At 43.8% G+C, this 19,611-nt stretch overlaps 1 protein-coding gene and 1 long non-coding RNA gene across 3 annotated transcripts in view; one reads left to right on the top strand and one right to left on the bottom strand.

The window, feature by feature from the left end:
• SPATS2L (spermatogenesis associated serine rich 2 like) overlaps window positions 1-19,611 on the top strand; it is a 76,370-nt gene that overhangs the window by 11,426 nt on the left and 45,333 nt on the right. For both annotated transcript variants that reach the window (XM_081175292.1, XM_081175291.1), the window contains exon 2: window positions 17,588-17,649. In XM_081175292.1, the coding sequence (XP_081031418.1) occupies window positions 17,611-17,649 (39 nt within the window). In that variant the 5' untranslated portion in view covers window positions 17,588-17,610. The remainder of the gene's footprint in view (window positions 1-17,587; window positions 17,650-19,611) is intronic.
• Window positions 2,749-17,093, bottom strand: LOC308582226. Its single transcript, XR_014005562.1, has 3 exons — window positions 17,042-17,093; window positions 5,062-5,166; window positions 2,749-4,273 (listed from the first exon to the last, which is right to left on the bottom strand). It is a non-coding gene; the product is annotated as an uncharacterized lncRNA (long non-coding RNA).

Below are 19,611 nucleotides of genomic sequence, written 5' to 3'. Positions count from 1 at the left end.
AGTGTAAACTTCATAGTCTGACATCAAAGGTTGCTTTCAGTATTCACTTCAAGGTACAGTTTAATTCTCTCTTTTTTTAAAAAAAAAAGCCTTTGGGGACAGTTCTCAAGAAAGTGACAGCAGAACAGCAGAAATAGTCAGTTTGTAACTTTGACAGCCTTTTTCATACAACAAAGAATAGGCGGCAGCGCAGACTTACCTTCATTTGAAAACATAATACAGTAGAATGGAGTCTAAATTGAGGAATGCCAAAGGAATGTTGAGAGAGAGAGAAAGAGCTGCAGTTACAATCACATTTGTAAAGGAAATGTGAGGTGTTCCCCCTGTCATCAACAGGGCTGGCCCAAGAGATTTTGGCACTTGAGGCAAACCACAAATGACTCCTCCCTTCGCCAGGGATCGAGGGTTGAGGGAAGATCTGCACTGGAAACAAGGGTGTGTGTGTGGAATAAAATCCTACGCTGGGAACAAGGGGGTGAGTAAAGATCTACAACTGCAACGAGGGAGGGGGAAATCAAATCAATCTTACCTGATGATTGAAGAAGGAATCAGAGGGAAATCAAATCAACCTTACCTGACAGTTGAAGAAGGAATCAAAGGTTGTCTTACCCATAGAGGCTAGTGGCGCGGGGTGCCAGGGCGCCAAGTTCTGGAGGGCGCCAGGGAAGAGGTGGAGGCTGGACGTGGCGCCTCCCAGCATCTGCTCGCTGCCCTCGCCCACCTCCGCCATGCAGCGCCACACCCGGCAGAGCGCCACACACACAGCAGAGCCTCCGTCTGCCGTGGCCACCACGGCATGAAGTGGCCAGCTGAACCGGAAGGCTAGCCTCTGCCTCTTCCCCACCGGAGGAACTGCCCCCCGGCCACTGCCCGCCTCCTCCAGCCCCGCCGGCAGCGCTGTCCTCCCTAAAAAACTCTGGAAAACAGGGGGGCCACCCGAGGGAGCTTTGCACCATGGCGCCAGATATGCTTAAGACGGCCCTGGTCATGGGGGAGAAAGGCGCTGACTCTGAATCAGGCTGGGCGGGTGCAGAGCCCAGGAGACCCCAGAGGGCAGCCCTTGCCATTCCTCCCTAGGGGTGTGAGCAGACCAGCAGCACCTCCTATTCTCCAAGAGGCTGCTGTAGAGGCAGCATGGGGTGCTATTGCTGAAGAGGTGGCAGATCCAGTCTCCAAGAAACATGTTGCAGCCATTGTTGCTTTTGCTGCAATGGCGGCAGACAATGCATTCTTTGGAGGCCAGATCTACTGCCCCTGTGGATCCTGCCGCCCGAGGCAGTCAGCACACCTTGCTTCATGGTGCTCATTAATCATACTCAATATAAAATGGCTGATTGTTTGACTTGCTAGAGACTGATGAGTTAGTAAATTTTGAAGCTTGTGGTTCAATGCCCATAATGAATATAACATGGTGGTTGGTTTTTTTGCAATTTCCTCCCAAGTTGTTTATTGTTTGGGACTTTTATTTAAAAATGAAGTTGCCAAAATGTTTTATTTACTCTCCAGTCAATTACAGTGGTGTGTGTATTCTAACAACAACAACAACAATAATAATGTTTTCTAAGTCGTGAGATGACTTTCCGTCCTTCGGATCATTCTTTCTAACATTCACTTACAGTAATAGCATTTTGACAGATACAGGTGGTATCTGCTAAGAGTAAACAGATCACAATTGGCCATTGCAGTTTTTAAAAAACGTGAGCCATACTTGTACTAAGTTGCTTTTGCCAAGGACTGAAACTGGCTTGATCCTAAAAAATGATGACTCTCATAAGGAGTGGGGCACACAGTATATTTAATTAATCTTGTTACCCCTTAATTCTTTCAGGTCTTTCAAGCTTTCCCGTGTTCATTGTTCAAACAATCATTTGCACATTTTCCAAACAAACAGAAATGCAAACCTAATAAACTATTTCTGTTTATGTCCAGAAATATTATGCAATACAAACAAAATTAAATTTAAAGAAAACTAAACCTCTTTCAGAATCTTCTTCTTCTTCTTAATGCAGTATTGCAACATTTCAAGCATAACTCCTAGCTAACATTTTATTTCATTTTGTGCCATAACAGATCATTTTCTGGACTCTGTAGGAACACATACCGTATTTTTCGCCCCATAGGACGCACTTTTTCCCCTCCAAAAATGAAGGGGAAATGTGTGCGCGTCCTATGGGGCGAATGCAGGCTTTCGCTGAAGCCTGGAGAGCGAGAGGCATCGGTGTGCACCGACCCCTCTCGCTCTCCAGGCTTCAGGAAGCTCTGCGCAACCCTCAGGAGACCGGCGGGAGGTCCCGCGGGCTCACAAGGCTTGCGGGCAGCAGCCTGCAGCCCGGGCGGGTGTCCGCAAGCCTTGCGCGCCCGGCGGGAGGTCCCGCCGGGCGCGCTAGGCTTGGGGCGGCAGCCCGAAGCACGGGGAGCCCTCCGGAGGGCGCCCCGTGCTTCAGGCAGGTGTGCGCAAGGCTTGGGACGGCAGCCGTGGCTGGGGGGGAGGGAAATAATTTTTTTTATTCATTTCCCCCCCCCCAAAAAAAACGAGGTGCGTCCTATGGGCCGATGCACCCTATAGGACGAAAAATACGGTAAGTCCTTTTTGAACGATCATTCAAAATACACTTCAACCGCAATTTAAGGTATTGCCACATCTGCCCTACAATCAACACCCTCAATTGCTCTTGCAGCAGTTGTATGTAAGGAGCCTCTCTGCTGTTTGCCACCTTTAAAAATAATTAAATAACACACAGAAATTGTGGCAGAACAGCTTCCAAATAATACAAAGTGTATCGGAAATGTCAAATCCATGTATCTTTTTTTTAAGCAGGAAAAATGGCACCACATCTTGGAACAACTAATGAAAGCCAGTAGGAATCTTATGTCCCTGTTCACAAGAATTTGGCAGTTTTGTGATTTTTATTGATTCAGTATTTTGTTTTTAATTCTGATATTTTTGTAAGCTGCCCTGGGATGATTTGGGGGAAGAACTTTTAGTATTAGACGTAATATTTCCATGTACCAACCACAGCGCCATGTTTCACACATAAAGGCATTTAATATCTTGTGGGAGGTATTGCATTTCCCCAGGTATACAATGAACTGTGCCTTGAAGGGAGGCATGTGGACTATGTGCAAAATATCATAAACAAATAGACTCTTGGTGTACAAAAAATAAGTATCCTGATTGTGGAGGAAAGTCCGGAAAGGTTTGCTGTGGCTGGAGTGCAAGGGATCTAGGATTTGTTGCACCTGGGAGAAAGACCTTGAATCTCACTAGACATAAACTAAACTTTTTCTTTTCTTTTCTTTTCTTTTCGATAAGCATATTTAATTCCAGGCAGGCAGACATTGTCAACTTGCAAGCAATTATATATGTGTCATCTGAGCACAGAGCATGTAACCCAGCTGAAATATATTACCTACCAGCTCATGAAAAGATTTGAACTGTGAAGCTGTTACTGAGCCTGGTCTTTTATTGTTAAGCTTGGGAAAGTACCTAGGGCGAGAGAAAGAGAATAGTTTTTTTCCGGTATTGAGGGTGGTATGAAAGAGGCATTGATGTTTGGACTGTATGCACTTGTTCTACTATCTACTAGCTAACAGAGTTTTGTGGTGCTTCAAAAATTTACAAAACCTGTTTAACCAGAGAGGATAATGACACCAAAGAAATATGGGTACTCTGCAAAAGCAACAATAACTTACATTGTACCATATCCAATTTTCTGTGTTCGCACATAACAATAAGCCAAGAAATTTGGGGTTGTTCCTACTTAGCATCTTCATCTGTGTGAGCAGGTAAACAAACCAGGAGGAGGGATAACTGAACCCAGGATCATGGTTTGTTTCTCTTGAGACAACCAGAGTTTGGTCTTGACATACGAACCCTGGCTTGTTAAGGGGGAGCAAACCACAACCCTGGGTTCAGTAATGCTAGCCTGTGTCTTTGCAAGTTCGCATTTACCCAACTGTGTGAAAGGAGGATTAAAGGCTACTTTCATGTACAGTACAGTTTATCAAGCTAAGGTTCCAGCTTATTGTTACACGTGAGTGCATATGATACCTTGCCTCCAACCTAGCAGAGCATGCAGTTCTGTTATCAGTTATTTGTACATCCTGTTGGCATCACTGTAACTCCGGAATGGGCAGGAGAATTGCTTTTATAATGTTTACTATTTACCAAAAACCATTTGAAGTGTGAGTACCTTTACTCCTTTCTTCTTCCCTCCCTTAAGTCATTATTTCTTACAGTGTTTTCTTTGACGATCTGCCATGGAACATTTAGCTAGTCAAGGGAGTAATTTTATTACAGAGGAAAGTTCCACATGAAACCATTTATTATTATTTTCAAGGAATTATATTCCATTTGATCGAACATGACATATACGCTATTGTTCTGGAAGAGGCTTTTTATATCAGATAAATCTTATTTGTACCAGCCTTATTTATCTTTCACTGCTTTAAAAATGCTTGCTATTTTTTTTTTAAATTGCTAGACAGGAGAAAATAAACCAATTTGTGACATCAAATTATCTGTGTTGTGATTTATAGCTTTACATCCTTATGTCATGGATTGATGGTGTTTACTGTGAAGGCGTGTGGGATGAGGAAAAAAACATAATGCACAAGGAGCAGTGACTTCATTGATGAAGATGCAGCGGCGGAGCAAGCCAGTTGGGCGCCTGGGGTGGTGTGTGTGCCCAGGGGTGGGGCCAGCTGCCCGCAGGGTGGGGCGAGCTGGGGCAGGACGCTCAGTGGGGTCTGCTATAGGGCAGCTGAGTTGGAGGCAGAAGGCGGACTGTTTGGGACAGTGCGGAGCCCGTGGGCGCCCAAGCCACCATGTCACTCCCAGGAGAGATGCGTGGCTCGGGCACACTGCAGGCCCCGCGGTGAGTGCCGCCCAGCATTTTGTCACCCCAATCAGTGGTGACATCCGGGGCGGCCCTCCCCCACCGCACCCCCTTCCTCTGCCCCTATGAAGATGGCTAGGTGATTTAAGTTTTCCTCCCTCACCTGGATAAATAGCAGTTAACTGCACCAAAACACATAAAATAAATATTTATAATACTGCACCTGAAAAGGGCTTGTCCCAGGAAGTCCATGGATTCGAAGAAATGTCTCTCAAGATCTATTTTGGCTTGCAGCACTCTGCAGTCTTCAGTGACAAGCCTGGTGGGGCTGCAGTGACATCCAAAACACAGTGACGTTAAGGAGAATTACAGTGGTGCCTCGCAAGACGAAATTAACCCGTTCCGCGAGTCTCTTCGTCTTGCGGTTTATTCGTCTTGCGAAGCACGGCTATTAGCGGCTTAGCGGCTATTAACGGCTTAGCGGCTTAGGGACTTTAAGAAAAAGGAAACAAACTCGCAAGAACTCGCAAGACGTTTCATCTTGCGAAGCAAGCCCATAGGGAAATTCGTCTTGCGGAACGACTCAAAAAACGGAAAACTCTTTCGTCTTGCGCGTTTTTCGTCTTGCGAGGCATTCGTCTTGCGAGGTACCACTGTATAAATTCTTACCAGAATGCTGGGGGGGGAATTAAGAGTGACTTATCAGAAGAGTGGTCATAAAAGATGATAATAAAAGGGTTGCTTTTTTCAGCTTTGGAATTTAGGTGTGCATCTATCACTTCTATTCCTGAAACATAACGACAGATTAAACTCCTCTTAGTTGACGTGGAAGATAGAAGTCATATGTAAAAGGTTTATCTGAGCTACCTGACCAACTGGAACTCCTGGAATGAGACATTGACAAAATTCACAGAACTCTCCCTATCCAAGACCAACACTGACAGGGGAAAACCAAGAGATATTATTGTGTGATTTCCTCACTACCTTATTCATACAAATATATTTAACCTTGCCATGGAAAAGAATAACATAGGCTATGAAAGTCAAAAAGTATTTGGCTTCCCTGACTCGAGCGTTTTAATCACACGTGTATTTTTACAGTGTATACCTCCTTCCTTAAAGATTAAGGAGTTTGCTACAGTTGGGGAGATATTCCTTCGAGAAGATAATTGTGTCCAATAAGGGTATCTTCCCATGCTGCTACAACTCACAAAGTGGCAAAGGCTTTATGGATTCCCTCTGCATTAATATGGGTGACAACATAGCTGCTGTTGATTCAGATGACAGCGAAATCAACTAGGAATTGAGAGGCACTTATCAGTGACAATACAGAAAAAAGAACAAGACCAGATGTCCGCAAAAGCCTGCAGGAGTGAACACAACTAGATCGCAGAATTCTGAGAAAGCTCCCAAGAATCAACGGAAAGGCTCCTGGCTCTTCCTTTTGCTGGCCTTTGGGAAATTACTAACTCTCACGTGCTTTATGAAAATGGCAGATGGACAAGTTTAGCTCTGGTGGGGGGTGTTGAGAGAACCCCCCCCCCGAGCAGCGAGGGGAGGGGGGATTGTTCCACCTGGCAAGCCAAAATACGATCAGATGACAATGAATTCCTCCCTATATTTTTTCCAATAACCCTAAAAAAAGAAAATCTTGTGTTGTTTTTAATTGCAAAATTTACCTCTTAAATTTATCCATTGTGGGTGTGGGGGGGGGTGAGACTCTGTTACAAAGTGCTTTATGTTGTTGTTTAGTTGTTTAGTCATGTCCGGCTCTTTGTGACCCTATGGACCAGAGCATGCCAGGCCCTCCTGTCTTCCACTGCCTCCCGCAGTTTGGTCAGGCTCATGTTTGTAGCTTCGAGAACACTGTCCAACCATCTCGTCCTCTGTTGTCCCCTTCTCCTTGTGCCCTCCATCTTTCCCAACATCAGGGTCTTTTCCAGGGAGTCTTCTCTTCTCATGAGGTGGCCAAAGTATTGGAACCTCAGCTTCAGGATCTGTCCTTCCAGTGAGCACTCAGGGCTGATTTCCTTCAGAATGGATCAGTTTGATCTTCTTGCAGTCCATGGGACTCTCAAGAGTCTCCTCCAGCACCAGAATTCAAAAGCATCAATTCTTTGGCGATCATCCTTCTTTATGGTCCAGCTCTCACTTCCATACATCACTAAAGTGCTTTATAGAAAACATATATGTGGGGGAACCTGGAAAGTCACACTAAACATTATGCCATGCTGCCCTTGCTAGCTGTTTCAGCAATAATTCAACTTAAACTAAATAGACCATTGGTGCAGATGAAACAGGCTTCTAATATCAGACGGGGACTTCACAAGACTGCTCTTTATTTAAAAAAAAAAATTAGACATGAGAACCATTTATGAAAAGTACAATGACTGTGTGGAGAAGATGGATAAATTAACACCCGTGCCCATATTCTTGCTCCTTCCCTTTCTCTTGCACCCTGTTTTATTGTAGTGAAAAAATTACTCAGAGATTAATTTCCAATCTCTTTCCAATATAAAGCTTGGAAAGAGAGAGGGTTTTAAATATGCAACTTATTTAAGACTGTACCCCCATTATCAGGTCCACAATTTGTAGAAAAGCTAGAGACTTTACAACATAATTAGGAACAAATCCTTTAAAAAATAATAATTGGTGGGTGGAGAGAAGGGGTGGGGGATTTTTGTTTCTGTATTAAAAATGCAAATAAAAACATAATTGGGTACAAATCCATCCAGATTTACACTTCAGATTAATTTGCAAAGGGTAGCACTAGACAATTCCAAAATTCTGGTGAGTTCCCCCAATAAAAAAAAAAAAGCCCTGACAAAATGTATACTATTTAAAAGCAGACATGGGGGGGGGGCTGCACAAAATGAGACAGAATGGACCTATAATTGAGCACCAGCAAACTGAAATAGGGTGGAATCATCCCAATACAGTGGTACCTCGGGTTAAGTACTTAATTCATTCTGGAGGTCCGTTCTTAACCTGAAACTGTTCTTAACCTGAAGCACCACTTTAGCTAATGGGGCCTCCTGCTGCTGCTGTGCCGCTGGAGCACAATTTCTGTTCTAATCCTGAAGCAAAGTTCTTAACCCGAGGTACTATTTCTGGGTTAGCAGAGTCTGTATCCTGAAGCGTATGTAACTTGATGCGTATGTAACCCTAGGTACCACTGTATACACCTTTTTTCTTCTTCCTGTACCTCTCAAAGATAATGGATTTAGAGACATCAACAGGACAAGTCTAGGAAAAAACAAACCTCAAGTCACATTTATCCTGGTGTTGGTGTTTTTTTTCTTTTTTCAGAATGCAGCTGGCTGAGAGGTTGTGAAATATTTTCTAACTTAGCTACTGCACTACTGGGAACTGAGGGTTTATGACGCAACCACAGGAAGTTAAAATGCAGTGTTTTCCTTCCTTCCTTCCTTCCTTCCTCTCTCTCTCTCTCTCTCTCTCTCTCTCTCCTTCCCTACTTCCCTCCTTCATGCAAGTATTAAATATAACAGGCAACTTCTTAACAAATTGTTTGGATCTCCTACTCTGTTCATTCCACACCAGCTGATTATTTTTATTCCCTAATAGCGTCTACTGAGGAAAACATACTTTGATGAAGGCTTACTTTAACTTGTGCATGTATACATTATTCGTATAAAAATTCCAATCCAAATGGATAGTTCACATTTAAAAAAGGGGGTGGGGACACTTGAGACAATATTTCTTTTTCCTATCCTTTTGCACAGCAATATTAATAAGCTTTTGCTTCATCTTTTATTTAACTGCTGAGGTAAAATTAGGTCACATTCTAGCCTATTTCCTCAACTATTTATCCACAAGAATGTCTTAATGGTTTTCAGTCAACCAAATGACAATAATGAGCTTTTCTCAGGCACTTTCTTTAGGGAGTCTGTTTGATTAATATGTTGTGCTTAGCTATTTCGTTTAAGAGGGCTTGAGTAATCTGATTTAGAAGGTCCATCCCTGCAAGTTATGCTGTGAGTTACAGCTAACAGAGATAGTTATAGGTACGTAGCCATGTTGGTCTGCCGTAGTCGAAACAAAATAAAAAAAAATCCTTCCAGTAGCACCTTAGAGGCCAACTAAGTTTGTTATTGGTATGAGCTTTCGTGTGCATGCACACTTCTTCAGCTAACAGAGATAACTATGTTCTAAACAAAAAACAAACAAAAAAAGAAAACAAATTAACAATTTTTAATCAGGTGTAAACTGACCCATTCTCTCATAGTTCCACACCCCAGCCAGTGTTAGAAACTGAGATATGGAGCTAAATGGTGCCTTAAACCTAGGTTATGTCTGCAACAATGGAATGTCTAGTCACACATTTTTAATAACAAGAATACAAAGCTGAAAATGAATGAACTGCAGTTGAAATATTATGTTCATTTTTCACATGGTCTAGTCCTTTCCCTGCCCACCCCCTAATATTCTTGAAGAGGGTCTCTTCTCCAGTCTTCAGAGAGGAGCTGGAAGTGGGGAGGCAGAAAAAGGTCCTCCCTTCCTTCCACTCTGCAATTTTAAACTGAAATCTTAGGCGCAGTACTGCTCCCAGAGGTCAGAAACTGCTCATGCCAATGAAATCCACTGTCACAAGATGTGCCTAGAACAATGGTAGTTTCGAACACTGACCACAGCGTTTACCAGACAGATCTTGAGAGTAAAATAGCCTTTCTGCCCTTCTTTAGAAAAACAAGCTAAACCCTCTTGGAATGCATTCTATCACAGATTCTCTGTGGAAGATTCCCAGTAATTCGTACTTGGAGTAGATCCAGGAAAACCAATGAACTTAAGTCCATTGATTTCAGTGGAACGACTCAGAGTATGATTATCATTAGACATTACCCTATGAGTTTGATCCATTACCACTGACCCCTAAATGGCAACTTTTTGATGGGCCACTTAGCATAATGTCTCATGCTTCCCAAAGGAACATTTTCAGACTTGACAATATTGATTTCCAGATTTGCATACAGCATTCTCTGAGAGCATTCAGAATTCACCTGTGATATTTGCTAGAAGGAAAGCTGGTAATATGAAACCTATGTAAGAAATCTTGCCTCACAGTTTTCATTTGGAGGCAGCCTTGCTCCATCATCGTGTGAACGCTCTAACAACATTAACTATTGAAATGAGAAATGATGATACTTGAAAAGATCTGTCTAGGCCAAAGTACTTTTAGTGTTCAAGAGGCTAGGTGCTCTAAGAAAGTTTACTGGGATTACATTTTATTTTATTTTTTTAAATGCACTTTAGTTTTAAAAAGGTAAAGGGACCCCTGACCATTAATGGTCCAGTCGTGACCGACTCTGGGGTTGCGGCGCTCATCTCACTTTATTGGCCGAGGGAGCCAGCGTTTGTCCGCAGACAGCTTCCGGGTCATGTGGCCAGCATGACTAAGCTGCTTCTGGCAAACCAGAGCTGCACATGGAAACGCTGTTTACCTTCCCGCAGGAGCAGTACCTATTTATCTACTTGCACTTTGAAGTGCTTTTGAACTGCTAGGTTGGCAGGAGCAGGGACCGAGCAACGGGAGCTCACCCCGTCGTGGGGATTCAAACCGCCGACCTTCTGATCGGCAAGTCCTAGGCTCTGTGGTTTAACCCACAGTGCCACTTGCGTCCCTCTGCACTTTAGTTTACGCACACACACAAAATCATTTTCCAAAAGTGAAATCAAGTATTTCGTTCTTCCGGTGGTACTTAGCGCCCCAAGTATTTTGGTTGCTTTAAAAACATGGTGCCGACATGCCAACTCTGACAGCTTGCTTACACAAAAGGACATCCTCTGCTCCCCCCTGTAGTCCCCTGTGTGCCCCCAAAATGTGCTCTGGAGGATCAGCGGAGCCTTCAGAGCAGATGAGGAGGCGTCGCAGTGGTTGGAGAGGAAGGATGAGTTCCTTTCCATCTGCTGGGGCAATGCTGGATCTTGCAGGGTTTTTGTTTTTTTAAGTCTGTTTTAAATTCTCTTGACTAAGCAGGTTGAAAGGAATGCCCTTTCTTTCCGTGTTAAGGGTGGGTCACAAAAGATCAAAACTGGAGCCCTAATGCAAAACCACGATCAGGACCATACCGTAATAATTTAAAATGCAGTTGCTGTAATCTTGAAGCGCTGCCCTCTGTGCAACATAAGCACTCTTAAAATAACCCTTTTGATACACGTGATTTTGTAAAGCGACATATTTTTTAAGTGCATATGGTGCATTTGAATTGCTAATAATGTTTTCTGCTTCTGCAATTATATCCAGATTGTGATGGAGTTCTGTTCCTGTTCCTACACACAAATCACCTTAGCCGTTTAATTAGAACAGCTAAATGCTCCCTTTCCTGCTAAAAGGTGCTGAAACTCCTCTTCAGTCCTGCCCTATTGTCTCCTTGCTGTCCGCTGTACTCAAAATTACAAGAATATAATACAGTTGGCCGTGTGGTGTTGATCAGTGAACTCATTTGTCTTTCAGCTGTGCAAATCTATGAATGTCACTCATCAATAAACTGTATTTAATCAGGAGAGTACAAATCTCATGGGCAGGGTTTTCCCGTGGGGGGAAGAGATGTTTGTGTCCGTGGAAGGGCATCTGATGGAAAACATTTCACTGGATAACTGCAAATGATTGGCCATCTGGCAAGGAGTAAGTCTCCCACCCCAATCAGTGGTGGTGTTGAGGTTTTAGCAGTGGCGTAGCGTGGGGGGTGCAGGGGGGGCCGGCCGCACCGGGCGCAACATCTGGGGGTTAGGGTTAGGGGGCGCAAATCCACGGGTTAGGGGGCGCAAATTACTTGCCTTGCCCTGGGTGCTGACAACCCACGCTACGCCACTGGGTTTTAGTGTCAGATTTGGAGTCAGAGAGCCACTTCAAGTTTAAGACAATCACTGTGAACCCAATTGCTAATGAGAGAGAGAGAGAGAGAGAGAGAGAGAGAGAGAGAGAGAGAGAGAGAGAGAGTGTTCATATCTATGGATGAGCTGTTTTGCTACACCCGCCATCAGCAAAAAGCATGATTTTCAGCATGTTTAGTCCAGAACCTTGGAACTACAACTCAGAATGTGAAATTCATTTCTATCGTGTACGTCTTTATCTTGCGACACCCTATTTGCAATTAAGGCTGCAATCCCATATAGATTTACTCGAGAGTAAGCCCTGTTGAACATTCTATACGTTTTTAGAATTGAACTGCATATTTTATAATTTTCTTTCTAACATTAGCACGTTAAGATCCATGGAACATATGCCCAAGCTCATGGTCCTAATTGTCTTAAGTCGCATTCAGCTTTTGCTTGTCTGGCATGTTTGCCAACACATTCGTTTCCTTCAACGGTTAAATAAGCCTGACAAATGTTGATTATGCCATAAAAGGAGATCGCCCATGGCGCTTTGCAGTGATGTTTTTCCTTGCAAATGCTGTTTGACAGGCTTAAGCAAAGCTATTGCGTGGCAAATTTCCAAATCCATTTACACATACATGATTAAAAGCAGGTTGCATTGTGGGCAAAGCCTCTCATTTAGCAATTTGAAAAGTGAAAATCCAGAAATCGTAAATGACAATTACCTGTGATCTGAGCTGAAAAGTCTTTTAAACGTGGCTATGTAAAGTAGTACAAAGCTTAGTTCTTTGTTCCTAGGATTTGGCTGGGTATTTGGTGATTTTCTGTTTGAACAAGCAAGGATATTACATATGCAGAGTGAAATATCCTGTCACAAATGAAAATACTATTTCACTGGTCGGTTTAAGAAAACCTCTCCTCCTAATAATAGTATTTTTCAAGGTGGTTCTCAAATTAAACACATTAATGCAAAAATAAATGCAATGGTTTGTATTGTGGAAAAACAATTAGAAGTTTTTGCGCAGTTGTCCTTTGCAGTGCAAAGGATATTGCATAAGTGGTGAGCTGAGGGGCCAGATAGCTATGAAATGGCCACAGTCAATTGTAACATTTCTTTACAGAGCTCAAATGTATATACAGTGGTACCTCGGGTTAGGTACTTAATTCGTTCTGGAGGTCTGTTCTTAAGCTGAAACTGTTCTTAACCTGAAGCACCACTTTAGCTAATGGGGCCTCCTGCTGCCGCCACACTGCCGGAGCACGATTTCTGTTCTTATCCTGAAGCAAAATTCTTAACATGAAGCACTATTTCTGAGTTAGCGGAGTCTGTAACCTGAAGCGTATGTAACCCGAGGTACCACTGTACAACAGGAAAAGACCAAAACAACAGCAACAACCAAGAGACTTGTAGTAACTAAAAGCATAAAGAATTCTAAAGTATGTGGCAGATGTGAAAAGGGTAAATTCCATGCTAGGGATCGTTAAGAAAGGGATTGAAAATAAGACTGCCGGTAGCATGATTCCATTGCACGAATCTGTGGTACAACCACATTTGGAATGGTGTGTGCAGTTCTAGTTGCCTCGCCTTGAAAAGGATCTTGGGTGGGGGGGAGGTAAAGGGACTCCTGACAGTTAAATCCAGTCGCGAACGACTCTGGGGTTGCGACGCTCATCTCGCTTTACAGGCCGAGGGAGCCGGCGTTTGTCCATAGACAGTTTTTCCGGGTCATGTGGCCAGCATGACTAAGCCGCTTCTGGCGAAACCAGAGCAGCGCACCGAAACGCCGTTTACCTTCCCGCCAGAGCGGTACCTATATCTCTACTTGCACTTTGACATGCTTTTGAACTGCTAGGTTGGCAGAAGCTGGGACAGAGCAATGGGAGCTCACCTTGTTGCGGGGATTCGAACCACCGACCTTCCAATCGGCAAGCCCAAGAGGCTCAGTGGTTGCAACATTTGGATCTCTTTAGATGTGATGTGGGTGTATAATTATGCATGGTGTGGTGAAAGTTGTTAGGTAGAACCTCACCCCCCCCCAATACATTCAATGACCTTGTAAGTTGGAAGATTCAGGAGAGACAAAAGAAAGTACTTCTTTTACACAGCACATATTATATAATTGGCTCCCACAAGAGACAGTGACAACCACCCAACTTGGATGGCTTCAGAAGAGGATTAGACAAATTATTGCAGGATAAGGATGCCAATCGCTTCTAGACACAGAGGCTATGTTTTTACCTCCACTGTTCTACATCCGCTGTCTAAGGCGGTAAAGGTAAAGGGACTCCTGACCATTTGGTCCAGTTGTGAGCGACTCTGGGGTTGCAGCGCTCATCTCGCTTTATTGGCTGAGGGAGCCGGCGTACAGCTTCCGGGTCATGTGGCCAACATGACTAAGCCGCTTCTGGCGAACCAGAGCAGCACACGGAAACACCGTTTCCCTTCCCTCCGGAGTGGTACCTATTTATCTACTTGTACTTTGAGGTGCTTTCAAACTGCTAGGTGGGACTGAGCAATGGGAGCTCACCCCGTCACAGGGATTCGAACCACCGACCTTCTGATCAGCAAGTCCTAGGCTCTGTGTTTTAACCCACAGCGCTACCCGCATCCCATTCAAAGGCTACAGCCTCTAAATACTATTTGCTGGAGTCGTAGGTGAGGAGAGTGATGTCGTGCTTGGGTTCTGCTTACAGGCTTCCCATAAGGCAGCATAGGTTGGTCACTGTAAGAGCAAAGCGCTGCGCTAGATGGGTCTTTAACCTGATCCAGCGTTCAGGCTCTGCTTATGTTTCTATGGTCACCTCTTAGTACAGTTATGGCCAAACTTGGCTCTCCAGCTGTTTTGAGACTACAACTCCCATCATCCCTGGCTAACAGGACCAGTGGTCAGGGATGATGGGAATTGTAGTCCTAAAACAGCCGGAGGGCCAAGTCTGGCCATCACTGTCTTATTAGCACCCCACTGCATCAGAGGCAACAGTTGTTTTGGTTTTGCTGCAGCATGCTAACACTGCTCACACGGAAGTAAGAAAAGAGTGTCCTCATGCTGTCTTGGGGGGGAAATGCTCAGATCATATTTGTCTCCAGTCGAAAATTTTCTGTAATCGGTTGAAATGTCCAGGAAAACCTGGCAGCCCATATTGGAAGTGTTGATTTTGGGGGGCAAATTTCCTTTTAAAAAAAATAGCTGAAAAACTTTATTTGCTTTTTGAAATACAAGCAGCCTTAGCTTAGAGGTTAATGCAAGATTTCTCAAAGTTCCATATCTCATCAAAATTTGCAATGAGTTCTACAAGCCATGCAAAAGTAGAACTGTGAACACTTCCATCTTAGAAAAGACAGCCATAAATACATCTTCCTTAAAAATAAAATTAAAAAATGCCTTTTTTGAGCCTCTAAATTCCAATACAGTGTGTCAGGGTTGTTGCTTTCCGTTATAGAATTTGGCACTTCTTAGTTCATTGAATGTCTCTTTGTTCTTCTTTCATGAGAAAGTCACAGCTACTTTCCATATGGGAGAAAAGCTCCAGCAAAATGGAAAGGCTTTCTGTTGCTTCCCCCCCCCCCCCCAGTGTACGGCTATTATATTTAAATGGCTCAGTTTTGCAAGGAAAGGGTGTGTAGTTTGAATGAGAACAGAGGCTGCCCTCCTGTCCCTTGCTATGTAAGGAATAAATAGAAAAGTGTTTTACTGTCTCAAGAAACATGTGCTTGGAAACCAGTTTCAGAAGGTGAGACCTTCTTTAAATAAGAGATCCTTTATTTCTTTTATTTAATCTCTCTCCCCTCCAGTTCTTCTCTCTTTCTCTCTTTTCTTTTTACAAGACTGATCATGCAATGACATTTCAGTATCAGAAATGTGAATGAGATGCTGCTAAAGAAAGAGGCATAATATTAAAGCTGACATTCAGACTTGAAAAGCTTTCTCTAGCAGGCTTTCTATACATACCCTGTGTTCAGTCCATTTAGTATTCAGGGCTTGAATTCACTGGAATGGTAGAGACCTTCCTCTCTCTTCCTCATTCTCAGAAGAAGAATCTTTAGCTTAAAAGGTCCTTCTATCTCCACTATTGCTGTCAGTTCGGTGGGTATCATTTTTAAGGACCCGATTCTGCTGTGCCTTCCGTATCCCAATTAAGGATTTGCTGGACTTTGTGTATACTTTTGTGAAAGGAAGTCATATTATATGACTATTTAATGGGAGACAACCGCAGTCACTGTCCTTTCACTCATCTCTAAGAAATCCACCAAACTACCTTGGCCGCTTACACTTATACAGTGGTACCTCTGGTTAAGAACTTAATTCGTTCCGGATGTCCGTTCTTAACCTGAAACTGTTCTTAACCTGAGGTACCACTTTAGCTGATGGGGCCTCCCGCTGCCACCGCACGATTTCTGTTCTCATCCTGAAGCAAAGTTCTTAACCTGAGGTACTATTTCTGGGTTAGCGGAATCTGTAACCTGAAGCGCCTGTAACCTGAAGCGCCTGTAACCCGAGGTACCACTGTAATAGCAAACATGTTTACAGAGATGCTAAACTACTTTTCTGTTTTGTTAAAATGCTTAGAAACCGGTCCTGAGAGACCTGCATTGGCTCCCAGTACGTTTCCCAGCACAATGCAAAGTATTGGTGCTGACCTTTAATGCCCTAAACGGCCTTGGCCCAGTATACATGAAGGAGCGTCTCCATCCCCATCGTTCAGCCCGGACACTGAGGTCCAGCTCCGAGGGCCTTCTGGCGGTTCCCTCACTGCAAGAAGTGAGGTTACAGGGAACTAGGCAGAAGGCCTTCTCGGTGGTGGCACCTGCCCTGTGGAACGCCCTCCCAACAGATGTCAAGGAAATAAACAACTATCTGACTTTTAGAAGACATCAGAAGGCAGCCCTGTTTAGAGAAGTTTTTAATGATTAATGCTGTATTGCGTTTTAAACATTTGGTTGGGAGTCGCCCAGAGTGGCTGGGGAAACCCAGCCAAGTGGGCGGGGTATAAATAATAAATTATTATGATACTTCAGGTAGGGCTTCCAGAGGAATTATCCCCCACCCAACAGAAGCGCCTTAGTTACATGGGCATAACCAGGATTTGGGGTTGCAGACCTTTTTTAGGGGGGGCAGAACCTCAGTTAGCTATGTATTTTTATTGATTTAGGGGGGCAACTATCCCTCTCTGCTCCCCCCCCCCAGCTACACCCATGTTTGGTTTTGAAGTACTGATCCCTTGCCTCAGTATTTGCAAACCACTTTTTCCTGCTAGGAATGTCCCCCCCCCCCAAGAAAACCAATGATTTAGCCTCTTTTTTTGTCCTTAACAGCTGCTCAAATCCACAGAAATTAGCAGGTGAACTTTATTCAGAGTATTCTCACCAACTGCAGAGAAAGGAGATCAGTAGCCTTCCAGATATTGTGGGGATCCAGTTCCAATCAGCTCCTTCCAACATGGCCAATTGCTAGGATTGATGGGAATTTTACTCTGACATCATCTGGAGGGCCAGAGATTTCCCACTCCTGCCCTAATGTCTGACAATCAAGTTCTGTTAAAACCAAGGGCTGACAAAAAGTTGGCAATTTTATGATTGTTCCTAGGATTGAAACTTTATAGCAGAATCTATCCCATTGTGTTCAGATTAAATTTACTGCCAGGTAAGTGCAGGATGATGACATTAATATGCAGCCTGAGGGTTTGAAAGCATTTCCATGTTTGAGATATCCTAAAGAGAAAAAATAAAAAATATGCTTGAGATAGTCTAAAACGAAAAATTATAAGGAAAGTGCATATAAAATGTCTTTATTTTTCTTGTCAATGTAGTTCGTTTTTAAAAAAATGAACATAACAGCAAAGCATTTCCATAGCAAGGGAAACATTTGAATTACTAAAATAATACTGTTTATTTAACTTATTGTAACCTGCAGGTCTTATCCATATCAAATTGGAGATGGCAGAAATTGGCTCGCAAGCAAACATCAAGGAAAAGGTAAGATCTCTAATTATCATACTGCTCCACATACACAGCATATAGGTCCAGAAGCTTCAGATGTTTTAAAAAAATATACTGGCCACGGCTGCCTTCCCACTGGAGATAAAATATTTAATCAACTCCTCTGGTTCTTGGCAGGCTCCACTGGGCTATTTGGAAAGTTGCGACCCTACTCTGCATTCCTGCCTCAGTAAAGCTTATTTGGACCTGTTTCTTTTGGTTACTGATCTCTGTCTCCATTTCCCCAATTTTTTTTGGCCCAAATCTCTTAATAAGGAGTTTTAAGGGAATAAGAAGGTGCCAAATTCAAAAGAAAATAGTTCATCAAGCTATTAATAATAATTATTATTTTATTATTACCCTGCCCATAAAAATGAGAATTCTTTGTGCAAGAAAATATCTGAAAAGCATTTAATCTCTCTGCAGTACTAGACATTTCCTGGCCTAGCTTGATAAATGCTGACTTCCCCCCATCAAATAATGAAAATGATAAAATCGTATCATTTATCTGAGGGCCTTGATGCATTCCATTAAATACCACAATGATAATGATATAGGGCTTTTTGCCTTAGCCATGGGTAAAGGGGAAAAATAGGCTGAGACTATGGTTATTGACTGATGGCATTTGGTTGCCTTAAAGCAGCTATCTAATATTGTCTGTAAACAGAATAACGACTAATTCTGTGTTATAGAATAATAATATAAAAAGACGGTCAATAAGCACATGACCTTCCATATTTTTGGGGGGAGGGACTACAACACCCATCAGGGACGTGGGTGGCGCTGTGGGTTAAACCACAGAGCCTAGGACTTGCCGATCAGAAGGTCGGAGGTTCAAATCCCGGCGATGGGGTGAGCTCCTGTTGCTCGGTCCCTGCTCCTGCCAACCTAGCAGTTCAAAAGCACGTCAAAGTACAAGTAGATAAATAGGTACCACTCTGGGGGGAAGGTAAACGGCGTTTCCGTGTGCTGCTCTGGTTCGCCAGAAGCGGCTTAGTCATGCTGGCCACATGAACCGGAAGCTGAACGCCGGCTCCCTCGGCCAATAAAGCAAGATGAGCGCCGCAACCCCAGAGTCGGTCACGACTGGACCTAATGGTCAGGGGTCCCTTTACCTTTACAACACCCATCATCCCTGACCATTGGTCGCACTCGCTGGGGCTGATGGGATTTAGAATCCAACAGTACAATTCTGCATCCTTCTTTATCCCTATTCGACCACCCCTCTATTCTCTGTCTGTTGCTGTCTTCTGCAGTGGTAGCAACACTCGATGAGTCAGCAGGAGGTTATTAAAGGGCACATCCTGAGGAGGTTTCTTCTCAAGATGAGACGAGGTCTTCTAGGTGCACTCTGCCCATATCTGTCACCCTGCACCTCATGTAAAAGGATCTAGGGGTCTTAGTAGACCACAAGCTTAACATGAGTCAACAGAGTGATGCAGCAGCAAAAAAAAAGGCCAATGCTGTTCTAGGCTGCATCAACAGAAATATAATATCCAGATCAAGGGAAATCATAGGTAAAGGTAAAAGTAAAGGGACCCCTGACCATCAGGTCCAGTCGTTACCGACTCTGGGGTTGCGGCACTCATCTCGCTTTACTGGCCGAGGAAGCCGGCGTACAGCTTCCGGGTCATGTGGCCAGCATGACTAAGCTGCTTCTGGCAAACCAGAGCAGCGCACGGAAATGCCGTTTACCTTCCCGCCGGAGTGGTACCTATTTATCTACTTGCACTTGGACGTGCTTTCAAACTGCCAGGTGGGCAGGAGCAGGGACCGAGCAACAGGAGCTCACCCCGTCTTGGGGATTCGAACCGCCGATCTTCTGATCGGCAAGTCCTAGGCTCTCTGGTTGAACCCACAGCGCCACCCACCTCCCGCTCTAATTCTGCCTTGATCAGACCACGCCTGGAGTAGTATATCCAGTTCTGGGCACCACAATTCAAGAAGGATATTGACAAG

The sequence above is a fragment of the Podarcis bocagei genome (assembly GCF_964188305.1).
Source record: "Podarcis bocagei genome assembly, chromosome: 1".
Taxonomy (NCBI): domain Eukaryota; kingdom Metazoa; phylum Chordata; class Lepidosauria; order Squamata; family Lacertidae; genus Podarcis; species Podarcis bocagei.
Note: the sequence above shows the minus strand (reverse complement) of the source record. Positions and strands in the feature narration are given on the sequence as shown.